General features: G+C 58.0%; 1 protein-coding gene across 5 annotated transcripts in view; it reads left to right on the forward strand.

The window, feature by feature from the left end:
* The window catches only part of LOC119147491 (vegetative cell wall protein gp1-like), a 516,692-nt gene extending 505,769 nt beyond the window's left edge, over window positions 1-10,923 (forward strand). For 3 of the 5 annotated variants that reach the window (XM_037386592.1, XM_037386598.1, XM_037386600.1), the window contains one exon: window positions 1,853-3,466. In XM_037386592.1, coding sequence (XP_037242489.1) covers window positions 1,853-2,427 — 575 coding nt within the window. In that variant the 3' untranslated portion in view covers window positions 2,428-3,466. Of the gene's footprint in view, window positions 1-254; window positions 327-778; window positions 842-1,273; window positions 1,449-1,814; window positions 3,467-8,092; window positions 8,268-8,633; window positions 8,829-8,867 lie in introns of those variants that run through there. The other 2 variants (XM_037386597.1, XM_037386596.1) reach the window with 2 other exon arrangements.
* The last annotated feature ends 2,743 nt before the right edge of the window (window positions 10,924-13,666 follow it).

Consider the following 13,666-nt stretch of genomic DNA (forward strand, 5'->3'; position numbering starts at 1 on the left):
GAATGCCCCCAGGGGCCCTATGTTGGCCCATGTGCTCCGCAAGGGGTCTTGTTCATGGCATGGCTTAACGAGCGTGTTGGAGAGCTGCCAGGTGCCGGCCAAGAGGTCACCAGGCCCCTCTGCAGCGCTGGCAATCTCCCCGGGGTCTGGCTCCCACGCTGCTACCTGAGCCCCTTCCAGTGCCTGCGGTTCACTAAGGCACAAGCGGATCCCAACAGGCAATGGCAACATTTCCCCTCTGTGCTTGCTTCTAGGTGAGATGACTCTCCACAATTATCCAGCTGCCTGGCGGGAACATGGTTTTGAGGACTTGGGGCATCCTGGAAGTAAGCTCTTAATGTCTCTTGCCTTGAAAGAAGAAACAGTGCCAATGTGGCAAGAGCTTATGGCCTGCAATTTCCTGGTCCCCCAGCAGGTCAGGCGTGGCTGTTGCTTGGAGTAGGAACCAGGCGCAGACTCTTCCCCCAGTGCCCACTCTGGCAAGTCACAGCAGCAGCCAAAGCTGAAAGTGTTTTGGGTTCGAGGCATCGGGACCATGTTCCGCAGATATGGGAAATGTGCCAAATGTCCCTCCCGCTCTAGCTGCATCCCCGAGCTTGCTGTGACTGCCGAGAGGCACAGGAGCAGCACAGAGCGGGATCCCTCCCTGAGCCGAGGTCCACAGCGATGCCCTGACTCCCAGACTAGGCAGAGGCTTAGGGGGAACCTCCCCGTCCTCCTGTGTCCCTCTGTGCTGAGACTCGCTGAGGCTTAACCTTCCCCCTCTGCTTTTTGGCAGTGCCGTCAAAGCCTGGAGAAGACCACGATGGAAAGATATATCAATTTTATGAACCAGACTCAGGTACGGAGCAGTCTTGCTGGGGTCCCCAAGTGGGAGACACATCCTGAAACCTGGGAGGTGCTGCAGGCGGTGCCTGTGCTGGAGAAAAGGCACTAGGGGGAGGGCAAGGCTTCAGTGCCACTTGAGGAGGCCTGAGTCTGTCCCCTGGGGTGTGGGAACTGTCTCACGGGGAGGGAGAGCTGGGGTGGCACTGCCTGCTGCAGGGACGGTTTCTGTCCGTGTCACTCAAAGGCTCAAGCAGCTGCGCCCCCCCTATGCTCCCCTTCTGGCCTTCTGGGTTTGGTTGGGTGGGACACCCTGCCCCAAAGGGTGGGAACGTGCCTCCAGGCACCAGTACGGGGGGGAAAGAGAGAATGTCCTGGCCGGATCAATCGTGCTGCACGCTTACCAGTGGTGCGCAGGACGGGCTAACGTTCCTGATTGCTCCTGCAGATGATGTCATCGAGAGAACCACAGAGCTTTACAATCCCCTGAGCCCCTCAGCTGTTTCCGGTCCCAGAGACCCTGGAAAGTTGTACACTATAGGTGCAGTAGCGGCTGTTCTTTCTCTGCAAGTTGCCATTTTGTTGGGCTGTGTCGTGGTCTGGTGGCGAAGGAAGAAGAAAGCGTGAGTACATTTCCCTCCCTCCTCTTCCTCTGATGGCTGCTCAGAGCCACGAAGCATTTCTAGTCAGGCTGCCGCGGAGTGGCAGCCTGGTGGCTGCCCAAAAGCAAGGGCAGGACGAGAAAGAGCGGGGCAAGAGATTGCCCCAGCCAGGGAGGCGCCCAGTAGCGCTGGCTGGTGGCCACCGAACCTGCCCTGAGGAGTCCCCCTGCTCGGGGCTGCCATGAGGTGCGGGTGTCCACGTCGGCCAAGGCGTGCCAGCAGCTCTGCCCGTGCTGGGGAGCCTTGCCAGCTCTGGGCCGTGCTGTGGGGGACAGTCCGTGCGCCCCCTCTGCAGCTGAGCGCCTCAGCGGCCTCCTCTCTCCACAGGCCCGTCGCTGGAGCTTCAGCTGACCAGCTGGAAAAAGGCAGCTGCCCCTCGCGCCCGGACAGCCAGTGCAGCTGCCCATGGTGCTCAGACAGCCAGTGCAGCTGCCCCTCGTGCCCCGACAGCCCGATCAGCTGGCCCTCGTACCTGGACAGCCAGAGCAGCTGCCCCTCACGCCCAGACAGCCAGAGCAGCTGCCCCTCGCGCCCGGACAGCCAGAGCAGCTGCCCCTCACGCCCGGACAGCTGGACACTACAGGAGCCTCTCCCATCTGGAAGAGCAGAGAACCAGGCCTCCCCACGGCCCCCATGCCATCTGAGCCCATCCCCGGCCAGCCTGCAGCAGAGCAGACAGAGCAGCGCTGTTCAGCCCATGACAGACGAGCATCGCCCCCTGCGCCTCCCAAGCCCATTTCTGGCCCCCAGGCAGCAGAGGAAACAGCCCAGGACTCTCCAGCACCCGACCAAAAAGCAACGGCCCCGACGCCCACCAAGCCCTCACCCAGTTGCCCTGGAGCGCAGGAGACAGTCCAGCAGCCTCCAGCCCCAGGACCAACCGCAGTCGCCCTCACACCCCCCGAGCAGATTACCGTCCACCCTGCAGCAGCAAGACTAGGACAGTGTCCAACGGCCCCAGCACCAACCACACAGGCCCCCAAGCCCTCCGAGACCGCTGCTCCAGCCGCACAGCAGGGGCTGAAGGCAGCCACACCAGGGTAGGAGCTGGGGTGCACTGAGTAGAGCCCCAACCGACAGCTTCGGGGCTCAGCCGCTGCCCGCCAAAGACAGTGTGACACAGGGCTGTCACACAAGTGTCCAGGGGGTACCAACAGCAAACCAAGCGAGGCACCAGCACCAGCTGGGCTCCACGCCTGGGCGCAGCCGTGGATGCCCACTGTGTCGGCAGGCAGGGGCTGGGCACGGGCGCGTGGGGAAAGCCCCAATGGCGGCACTACGCGCTCTGCTCCACAGCTCATCCCTGACTGCCAGCCTGCTGCAAACAGGTCATTAGCCTGAGGGGCAGGTCCTGCCCCTTTCTCCTACAACGCAAGGCACCCTCTGATGCCATCCGGGCTGCTCCTGAAGTGATTAAAGAGCTGGGAGAGCGGGAAGCGTGGTCAGGTCTCCTTCTCAATACAGTTCTCCTGCGTCGCCTGCAGAGAAGCCTCATGGCAAGTGGTGACTAGCGGTAGATGACAGAGCCCTGAGCACCGCCGCTGAACAGCGCCCTGCGGCTGCTCCCGGTCCGAGTGGTAGAGTCCCTTGTGTCAACGAAGAAGCCCTGCCAGGAGTGGTGACAGTAGCTGGGAAGGATAGGTGGTGTTGGCTCCCCGTGTCGGGGACAGATAGGGAGAGGTCTCCTTTCACCAGGCGGGGACTGCCGTTTACATGGAGCGCCTGACCACAGTGTTTTGAACATTGTCCTGCCATTGCTCCTGCTCCACCAGCTGCAGAGCTGGAAGCATCCACATTAGCGCAGAGGTCGCTGTGATGCAGTTACTGTGTCTTCCAGTCCAGGACAGCCCGAGCCGGGGAGTTTTGATGTTATGCCCAGAGCGAGATAAAGAAGCAAATGAGGTCAAATGCTGCCAATCAAGGAAGTTTATAGGATCAAAGTGTTGACAAGCAAATAGCGATAGTAAAGGGAAGGAAGGCTAGAAGAGGAGGAAACCTAGCAAGCAGTCGGGACAGAGTCGCAAGAGATAGTCACCACCATGGATCCAGCAGCGTCCTGTTGGTCTGTAGTTTCCCTGTCCGTCGGTGATGGTTTCAGCTGGGATAGACTTAATTTTCTTCTTAGTAGTTAGTACACCGCGGTGGTTTGGCTCTGATGTGAGAACAATGTTGATAGCACACTGATGTTTTTAGTTGTTGCTGCGTGATGTTTATACTAAGTCAAGGACTTTTTGGTTTCTTGGGCCCTGCCAGTGAGAGGGCTGAGGGGACACAGCCAGGACAACTGACCCAAGCTGGCCAAAGAGGTATTCCATACCATACGACATCATGCTGAGTATATAAACTGGGGAAAGAAGAAGGAAGGAGGGGACATTTGGCATTATGGTGTTTGTCTTCCCAAGTAACTGTTATGCGTGATGGAGCCCTGATTTCCTGGGAATGGTCAAACACCTGCCTGCCCATGGGAAGTAGTGAATGAATTCCTTGCTTTGTTTTGTTTGCGTGCAGAGCTTTTGCTTTACCTATTAAATTGTTCTTATCTCAACCCCTGAGTTTTACATTCCTTTCTGATTCTTCTCCCCATCCCTCTTGGTGAGGGGGAGTGAGCAAGCGGCGGTGTGGCACTTGTTTCCAACCAGTGTTAAACCACGGCATGGTCTCTTGATGGTGCCCATTACTGTTTGATTGCACAGTCTTTTATAGGGTATTTGGGGAGCCTCTTTCCCCAGGCAATGGCACGAACGGCACTTCCACACGTGCTCCCTGTCTCGGTACGCTGGTTTTGAGGGGCACACATCACGGCTGCGTGGTCCTTTGCCATGGACTGCGCATGTCTTGGCAGGTTGAGGTGGTCGTTCGTGTCTGGACATGTCCCCCAGAACAACGTGGCTGTTCCTTGACCCCAGCTGATGTCTGGTTTCGGGTGGCTGTTGCTTCTTGTGTCGTTTGCAACTGCCGAGTTCGGTTAAATTGCCAGGTAGCCTGTCACCAAGCTCAGCAGGAACGTCAACAAGCTTTGAGACAGTCAGCTCACAATATAGTCTCCCACATCATGAGGAACGGTGTGAAAGCCAGCGTCGCTGCAGCGCGGCTCAGATCCATCCCTTCCTGCTGTGCAGGCTACAACATCCCCAGACGTGCATCTAAAGCCTCTGGCTGCTGAGTCTCACGGCTAAGGCAGAGTGAAAGACGGGATCATGGAATCTCTGGGGTTGGAAGGGACCTTTACAGGTCACTGAGTCCAATCCCCCTGCAATGAGCAGGGCCATCTTTAACGGGATCACTTTGCTCAGCTGAGCCTGAATGTTTCCAGGGATGGGGCATCCACCACCTCTCTGGGCAACCTGTTACAGTGTTTCGCCACCCTCACCATAAAAAAACACCTGCTGTCCTTGTGTCTAGTCTCAATTTTCCCTCTTCTAGCCTCAAACCATTGCCCCTTCTCCCTAGGGCTGCTGGCCCTGCTCAGATCTCTGTCCCCGTCCCTCTGATAAGCGCACATTAAGTATTGGAAGACCAGAATCAGGTCTCCCCAGAGCCTTCTCTTCGCCAGGCTGAACAACCCCACCTCTCTCAGCCTTTTCTTTTTTCAGAGCAGAGGAGTTCCATCCCTTCGATCTTTTTGGTGGCTTCTTTTGATGCAGCCCAGGACACGGTTGGCTTTCTGGCCTGCGAGCGCACATTGCTGGTTCATGCCCAGCTGTTCATCCACCAGTACCCCCAAGCCCTTCCTGGCAGGGCGGCTCTCAGTCCCTGCCTCCCCCAGCCTGTATTGATACTGGGCATTGCCCTGAGCCTGGTGCAGGACCTTGCACCTGGCCTTCTTGAACCTCATGAGGTTCACATGGGCCGCTTCTCCAGCCTGTCCAGGTCCCTCTGGACAGCAGCCCATTGCTCAGGTGCATAGCTGCACCACTCAGCTTGGTGTCATCTGCAAACTTGCTGAGGGTGCAATCGACCTGTGTGACAGCCCTTGGACGGAGCTGCCCGACGGGGCGTGCTCCCCAGCCTGGGAGGGCAGCTGCCCCGGCTGTGCTCCAGTGGCTCTCCCCCTGAGCACCGTTGCTATGCGGCCTGGGCTGGCCCTGAGGTCACAGTGGGGCTGCGAGGTGACAGTGGGGCTGTGAGGTCACAGAGCTCCACGGCGATGCACCAGCTATAAGTACCCACGCCTCAGCCCCCAGCCGCAACTGCACCACATGCAGCAGCAGCGGTGACAGCAGCACAGGATCATGTGGCTGAAGGGAGCCATGGCCCTCATTCAGCACTGCCTCCTCCTCCTCCTCCTCCTGGAGGCCCTACATGCCAGGGCTGCCTGGGCTGCACCTGGCCAAGAGCAGGAAGCAGGTAAGCACTCGGCACATTTGCGACCTTTCACGGGCCAGCGGGCTCCTCTCCCCGAGAAGCGTGGATGTGGCTTTTCCCTCGAGCGCTTTGGTGAGGGCTTCCCCTGTGTGTGTGAGAGCTGTGCGGGTAAGAATGCCCCCAGGGGCCCTATGTTGGCCCATGTGCTCCGCAAGGGGTCTTGTTCATGGCATGGCTTGAAGAGCGTGTTGGAGAGCTGCCAGGTGCCGGCCAAGAGGTCACCAGGCCCCTCTGCAGCGCTGGTAATCTCCCCTGGGTCTGGCTCCCACGCTGCTACCTGAGCCCCTTCCAGTGCCTGCGGTTCACTAAGGCACAAGCGGATCCCAACAGGCAATGGAAACATTTCCCCTCTGTGCTTGCTTCTAGGTGAGATGACTCTCCACAATTATCCAGCTGCCTGGCGGGAACATGGTTTTGAGGACTTGGGGCATCCTGGAAGTAAGCTCTTAATGTCTCTTGCCTTGAAAGAAGAAACAGTGTCAATGTGGCAAGAGCTTACTCATGTGCAATTCTCTTGCAGAGCCTCCCAAGGGTTACACCATCCCGAATTCGTGGCCTGTTCCTGACCTCGAGCCTGAGAGCCATCCCACGGGTAAATCAGTGGGAGGAAGCTGCATCTACCCTCTAGGCTTCTTTCCGCCTGAAGAGCAAGTTGCTCCGTCCGTGGCCCATGCGCAGACATGGAGGAGAGCAGAGAGGGAATGGGCCGGGCTCAGAGATGCGCCCTGTGGAGCTTTGCCTTGCAAAGCTGTCTGCTGGCCCCTGCGAGTCATCTGAGTTCTTAAGGCAAATGTTGGAGGAACAGGAGAGAGGACACAGTGGGCACATTTCACTCTGCCTTCGCTGTGAAATTTGGCAGCTGAGCCACAGAGATGGTGCAGAGCCTCTGCTGCCAGTTGTGCTTCAAGCGGAGGGCCAGGGGCGGCTGCTGCCCCAGTTTTGCCGTTACGGCTCGGAGCTGGTTTGTGCAGGCGTCTGCTGGCAGGCAGATTTGAGGGCCTGGCGAGCGCTGAACTTGTGTTCAGCTCACGGGCAGCACTGCTTGCCCACTGGCCCAGTTCCAGGCAGGAGCGAGGTGCCAGGCGACGCCGGCTGCCCTTTCCTGATGCTGGAGGTCGGTGGGGATGCTGGTTCGGCAGGCTTCTTGGGCTGTGCTGCGTCTCCCGTCTGCCGACCGATAGCTGGGATGGGGCAACCGTGACCGTTGCTGGTGCTTACAGGGAAGGGCGGAGGAGCCCTTCTCGAAAGGGCTGTTTCCCTGGCCGGACTGGCTGCAGCTTCTTCCCGTCCTCTTTGAAGGAAGGCATTTTGCATCGCTTTACATGTCGCCAAAAGTGCAACGCAAACCAAAAGATGGCCTGCAATTTCCTGGTCCCCCAGCAGGTCAGGCGTGGCTGTTGCGTGGAGTCGGAACCAGGCGCAGGCTCTTCCCCCAGTGCCCACTCTGGCAAGTCACAGCAGCAGCCAAAGCTGAAAGTGTTTTGGGTTCGAGGCATCGGGACCATGTTCCGCAGATATGGGAAATGTGCCAAATGTCCCTCCCGCTCCAGCTGCATCCCCGAGCTTGCTGTGACTGCCGAGAGGCACAGGAGCAGCACAGAGCGGGATCCCTCCCTGAGCCGAGGTCCACAGCGATGCCCTGACTCCCAGACTAGGCAGAGGCTTAGGGGGAACCTCCCCGTCCTCCTGTGTCCTCTGTGCCTGAGACTCGCTGAGGCTTAACCTTCCCCCTCTGCTTTTTGGCAGTGCCGTCAAAGCCTGGAGAAGACCACGATGGAAAGATATATCAATTTTATGAACCAGACTCAGGTACGGAGCAGTCTTGCTGGGGTCCCCAAGTGGGAGACACATCCTGAAACCTGGGAGGTGCTGCAGGCGGTGCCTGTGCTGGAGAAAAGGCACTAGGGGGAGGGCAAGGCTTCAGTGCCACTTGAGGAGGCCTGAGTCTGTCCCCTGGGGTGTGGGAACTGTCTCACGGGGAGGGAGAATGGGGTGGCACTGCCTGCTGCAGGGACGGTTTCTGTCCGTGTCACTCAAAGGCTCAAGCAGCTGCGCCCCCCCTGTGCTCCCCTTCCGGCCTTCTGGGTTTGGTTGGGTGGGACACCCTGCCCCAAAGGGTGGGAACGTGCCTCCAGGCACCAGTACGGGGGGGAAAGAGAGAATGTCCTGGCCGGATCAATCGTGCTGCACGCTTACCAGTGGTGCGCAGGACGGGCTAACGTTCCTGATTGCTCCTGCAGATGATGTCATCGAGAGAACCACAGAGCTTTACAATCCCCCGAGCCCCCCAACTGTTTCCAGTCCCAGAGATCCTGGAAAGTTGTACACTATAGGTGCAGTAGCGGCTGTTCTTTCTCTGCAAGTTGCCATTGTGTTGGGCTGTGTCGTGGTCTGGTGGCGAAGGAAGAAGAAAGCGTGAGTACATTTCCCTCCCTCCTCTTCCTCTGACGGCTGCTCAGAGCCACGAAGCATTTCTAGTCAGGCTGCCGCGGAGTGGCAGCCCGCTGGCTGCCCAAAAGCAAGGGCAGGACGAGAAAGAGCGGGGCAAGAGATTGCCCCAGCCAGGGAGGCGCCCAGTAGCGCTGGCTGGTGGCCACCGAACCTGCCCTGAGGAGTCCCCCTGCTCGGGGCTGCCATGAGGTGCGGGTGTCCACGTCGGCCAAGGCGTGCCAGCGGCTCTGCCCGTGCTGGGGAGCCTTGCCAGCTCTGGGCCGTGCTGTGGGGGACAGTCCGTGCGCCCCCTCTGCAGCTGAGCGCCTCAGCGGCCTCCTCTCTCCACAGGCCCGTCGCTGGAGCTTCAGCTGACCAGCTGGAAAACGGCAGCTGCCCCTCACGCCCGGACAGCTGGACACTACAGGAGCCTCTCCCATCTGGAAGAGCAGAGAACCAGGCCTCCCCACGGCCCCCATGCCATCTGAGCCCATCCCCGGCCAGCCTGCAGCAGAGCAGACAGAGCAGCGCTGTTCAGCCCATGACAGACGAGCATCACCCCCTGCGCCTCCCAAGCCCATTTCTGGCCCCCAGGCAGCAGAGGAAACAGCCCAGGACTCTCCAGCACCCGACCAAAACGCAACGGCCCCGACGCCCACCAAGCCCTCACCCAGTTGCCCTGGAGCGCAGGAGACAGTCCAGCAGCCTCGAGTCCCAGGACCAACCGCAGTCGCCCTCACACCCCCCGAGCAGATTACCGTCCACCCTGCAGCAGCAAGACTAGGACAGTGTCCAACGGCCCCAGCACCAACCACACAGGCCCCCAAGCCCTCCGAGACCGCTGCTCCAGCCGCACAGCAGGGGCTGAAGGCAGCCACACCAGGGTAGGAGCTGGGGTGCACTGAGTAGAGCCCCAACCGACAGCTTCGGGGCTCAGCCGCTGCCCGCCAAAGACAGTGTGACACAGGGCTGTCACACAAGTGTCCAGGGGGTACCAACAGCAAACCAAGCGAGGCACCAGCACCGGCTGGGCTCCACGCCTGGGCGCAGCCGTGGATGCCCACTGTGTCGGCAGGCAGGGGCTGGGCACGGGCGCGTGGGGAAAGCCCCAATGGCGGCACTACGCGCTCTGCTCCACAGCTCATCCCTGACTGCCAGCCTGCTGCAAACAGGTCATTAGCCTGAGGGGCAGGTCCTGCCCCTTTCTCCTACAACGCAAGGCACCCTCTGATGCCATCCGGGCTGCTCCTGAAGTGATTAAAGAGCTGGGAGAGCGGGAAGCGTGGTCAGGTCTCCTTCTCAATACAGTTCTCCTGCGTCGCCTGCAGAGAAGCCTCATGGCAAGTGGTGACTAGCGGTAGATGACAGAGCCCTGAGCACCGCCGCTGAACAGCGCCCTGCAGCTGCTCCCAGTCCGAGTGGTAGAGTCCCTTGTGTCAACGAAGAAGCCCTGCCAGGAGTGGTGACAGTAGCTGGGAAGGATAGGTGGTGTTGGCTCCCCGTGTCGGGGACAGATAGGGAGAGGTCTCCTTTCACCAGGCGGGGACTGCCGTTTACATGGACCGCCTGACCACAGTGTTTTGAACATTGTCCTGCCATTGCTCCTGCTCCACCAGCTGCAGAGCTGGAAGCATCAACATTAGCGCAGAGGTCGCTGTGATGCAGTTACTGTGTCTTCCAGTCCAGGACAGCCCGAGCCGGGGAGTTTTGATGTTATGCCCAGAGCGAGATAAAGAAGCAAATGAGGTCAAATGCTGCCAATCAAGGAAGTTTATCGGATCAAAGTGTTGACAAGCAAATAGCGATAGTAAAGGGAAGGAAGGCTAGAAGAGGAGGAAACCTAGCAAGCAGTCGGGACAGAGTCGCAAGAGATAGTCACCACCATGGATCCAGCAGCGTCCTGTTGGTCTGTAGTTTCCCTGTCCGTCGGTGATGGGCCTGTTACAGTGTTTCACCACCCTCAGCATAATAAAAAACCCTGCTGTCCTTGTGTCTAGTTTTAATCTGCCCTCTTCTAGCTTCAAAATATTGCCCCTTGTCCCTAGGCCTCCCAGTACTAAAATCTGCCCCCATCTCTTGTCGTAGTACTCTCAAAAGTAGCCACCTGCAACAAGGTCTTCTACCATCATACACCAAGTTAAGTTCAATAAGTAGTTAGCACGCCTTGCCCCGGCACAGCCACCGATCCTCCACGAGGTCTCAATGGTCCATCTACTGTTCATGCTGTTTCTACATACTCTTCAGGACAGTCCCTCTGCTGCCTTCTCCAGGTCTCTCTCCTCCCTTTCCCAATCTCTCTTCACTGGCTATTCCCCTTAGAGCTATTTAACCACTTAACAGAAACCAGCCACACTTGCACCTTAGCTACATCAGCCAACCCACCACCCCTGAAGCCAGCCCAGAGCTGTATATTATCAATATTAATTAAACCATTTCATTTCTCTACAGTCTCTCTGATAAGCGCCCATTAAGTATTGAAAGACCAGAATCAGGTCTCCCCAGAGCCTTCTCTTCGCCAGGCTGAACAACCCCACCTCTCTCAGCCTTTTTTCAGAGCAGAGGAGTTCCATCCCTTCGATCTTTTTGGTGGCTTCTTTTGATGCAGCCCAGGACACGGTTGGCTTTCTGGCCTGCGAGCGCACATTGCTGGTTCATGCCCAGCTGTTCATCCACCAGTACCCCCAAGCCCTTCCTGGCAGGGCGGCTCTCAGTGCCTTCCTCCCCCAGGCTGTACTGATAGCGGGGGTTGCGCTGACCCTGGTGCAGCCTTCTTCTTCCCCGCCCCCTGTGTCCTCTGTGCATGAGGCACACTGAGGCTTAACCTTCCCCCTCTGCTTTTAGCAGTGCTGTCAAAGCCTGGAGAAGACCACCAGAGCAAGATAAATCGGGCTTATGAACCGGGCTCAGGTACGGAGCAGTCTTGCTGGGGTCCCCAAGTGGGAGACACATCCTGAAACCTGGGAGGTGCTGCAGGCGGTGCCTGTGCTGGAGAAAAGGCACTAGGGGGAGTGCAAGGCTTCAGTGCCACTTGAGGAGGCCTGAGTCTGTCCCCTGGGGTGTGGGAACTGTCTCACGGGGAGGGAGAGCTGGGGTGGCACTGCCTGCTGCAGGGACGGTTTTTGTCTGTGTCCCTCGAAGGAGCAACCGGTCAAGCAGCTGTGCTCCCTGCTGTGCTCCCCTTCTGGCCTTCTGAGTTTGGTTGGGTGGGACACCCTGCCCCAAAGGGTGGGAGCATGCCTCCAGGAACCAGTACTGGGGGAAACACCGAGCCAGATCAAACGTGATGTACACTTACCAGCAGTGCGCAGGACGGGCTAACGTTCCAAATTGCTCCTGCAGACGTGAACAGCGAGAGAACCACAAGGACTGATGATCCCCCAAGCACCGCAAGTCTTCTCTGTCCCCAAGATGCACAGAGGCACTGTATGATAGGCACAGCAGCAACCATGCTTTCCGTGCCAGTTGCAATAGTATTGGGCTGTGTCGCCATCTGGCAGTAGATGAAGAAAGAAGAGTGAGTTGTTGATTCCCCCCACACTGCTTCCTTCGATGGCTGCTCAGGGCCACGAAGCATTTGTCGTCAGGCTGCTGTGAAATGGTGAGCTGGTGGTTGCCCAAAACTCTCTGCTGAGATTTCTGCTGCTGTCAGATTCTTTAATTGGCCTCTTACTTCCTGGGCCACCTTCTCGGGAGCCTGCTCTGAGAGGAGCCAGTGTTAGAAAAAAGTGGCCCCCAGCAGCGACAGGCATTGGCAAAGCAAGGGCAGGACGAGAAAGAGCGGGGCCAAGAGATTGCCCCAGCCAGGGAGGCGCCCAGTAGCGCTGGCTGGTGGCCACCGAACCTGCCCTGAGGAGTCCCCCTGCTCGGGGCTGCCATGAGGTGCGGGTGTCCACGTCGGCCAAGGCGTGCCAGCGGCTCTGCCCGTGCTGGGGAGCCTTGCCAGCTCTGGGCCGTGCTGTGGGGGACAGTCCGTGCGCCCCCTCTGCAGCTGAGCGCCTCAGCGGCCTCCTCTCTCCACAGGCCCGTCGCTGGAGCTTCTAGAGTCCAGCAGGAAACCGGTGGCTCCTGCTTGTGCCCAAACAGCCAAAGCTGCAGCCCCAGCACTCCTGCGAGCTGGACCCAACACGAGCAGACACCACTGCCAACTGGAAAAAGTGTGCACCCACCTTCTTCATGGCCCTGGCACCCATCCCCGGTCACCTTGCAGCAGAGGAACCAGACCAGCACTATCCAGGCCGTGACTGAACAGCAACCACCCCTGCACCCCTCTGAGCCCATCCCTGGCCACACTACAGCAGCAGAAACACTCCAGCATCTGACAGCCCCAGGACCAACTGCAGCAGCTCCAGCACCCTCTGTGCCCATTACCAACCCCCCTGCAGCAGTGGAACCAGGACAGCATCCACCAGCTGCAGTGACCCTTGCACCCTCCAAGCCCTTCCAGACCCTCGAGCCCCCTGCCGCTCCCAAGCCCTCTGAGACCCCCAAGACCACCATGCTTCCAAGGCCATCTCTCCCACCACCCTGCAGGGGTTAGTTCTGAGGCTCTGGCTTAGAAGGCAGTTACTCTTGCCAACAAGGTCTAAAAGTGATGACAGGGAGAGGGGTTTTAACGCTTCTCTCCGAGAAGCATGAATGATGGTTTTTCCCTCCAGTGCTTTAGCAAGGGCTTCACCTGTTCACATGAGAGCTCTCCCAGTAAGAAAACCCCCAGGAGCCCTATGTTGGTTCACCCGTTCCTTGAGGAATCCTGCACACAGCCTGGAAAGAAAGAGTGTTTGGAGAGCTGCAAGGAGCCAGCCAAGAGGTCACCAGGCCCCTCCGCTACTCATTAAATTTGGAGAGCACGGGAGAGTACGCAGGGTAATAAACACACGCTTGCCTTGCTCCTACATGCCATCCTGGGCTTCACCCACAGGCATCAGCAGGCAGATATGAGGGCCATTTTGCTGCAGCAGGCATCGGTGATAGTGTCAGCATGACAAGGCAGCACTCACAATGAGTATAAAGAGAAATGTGTTACACCAAGCTTTGAGTCAGGTTTACTGCACAAGGAATTGGTAGGGAAAAGGAGTATTTGCTATTTAGGCATTAATATCAGCCAGATCACAAATTAACAGGCTGCTGCTAAGGTAGGTCTGATTATTCATTTAGATGGGCTATTTTTGTTTTTTCCCATGATGGGTTCAATTAGACATGGTAGCCAGTTCAGCCATAACTACAACTGCATTTGTCAGTGAACCAAAAAATGTACTAAATAAAAAAGCACACAGTTTTACAATGTCCAGTTATATGGACTGCACATAGGTTATTTTTCAGTTGCTAACACATGACATTAACTTCAGAAAGGTTTTTCTACCTGAGTCCAATATTATTTGAAAGTC

The sequence above is a fragment of the Falco rusticolus genome, chromosome 4 (genome assembly GCF_015220075.1).
Source record: "Falco rusticolus isolate bFalRus1 chromosome 4, bFalRus1.pri, whole genome shotgun sequence".
NCBI lineage: Eukaryota > Metazoa > Chordata > Aves > Falconiformes > Falconidae > Falco > Falco rusticolus.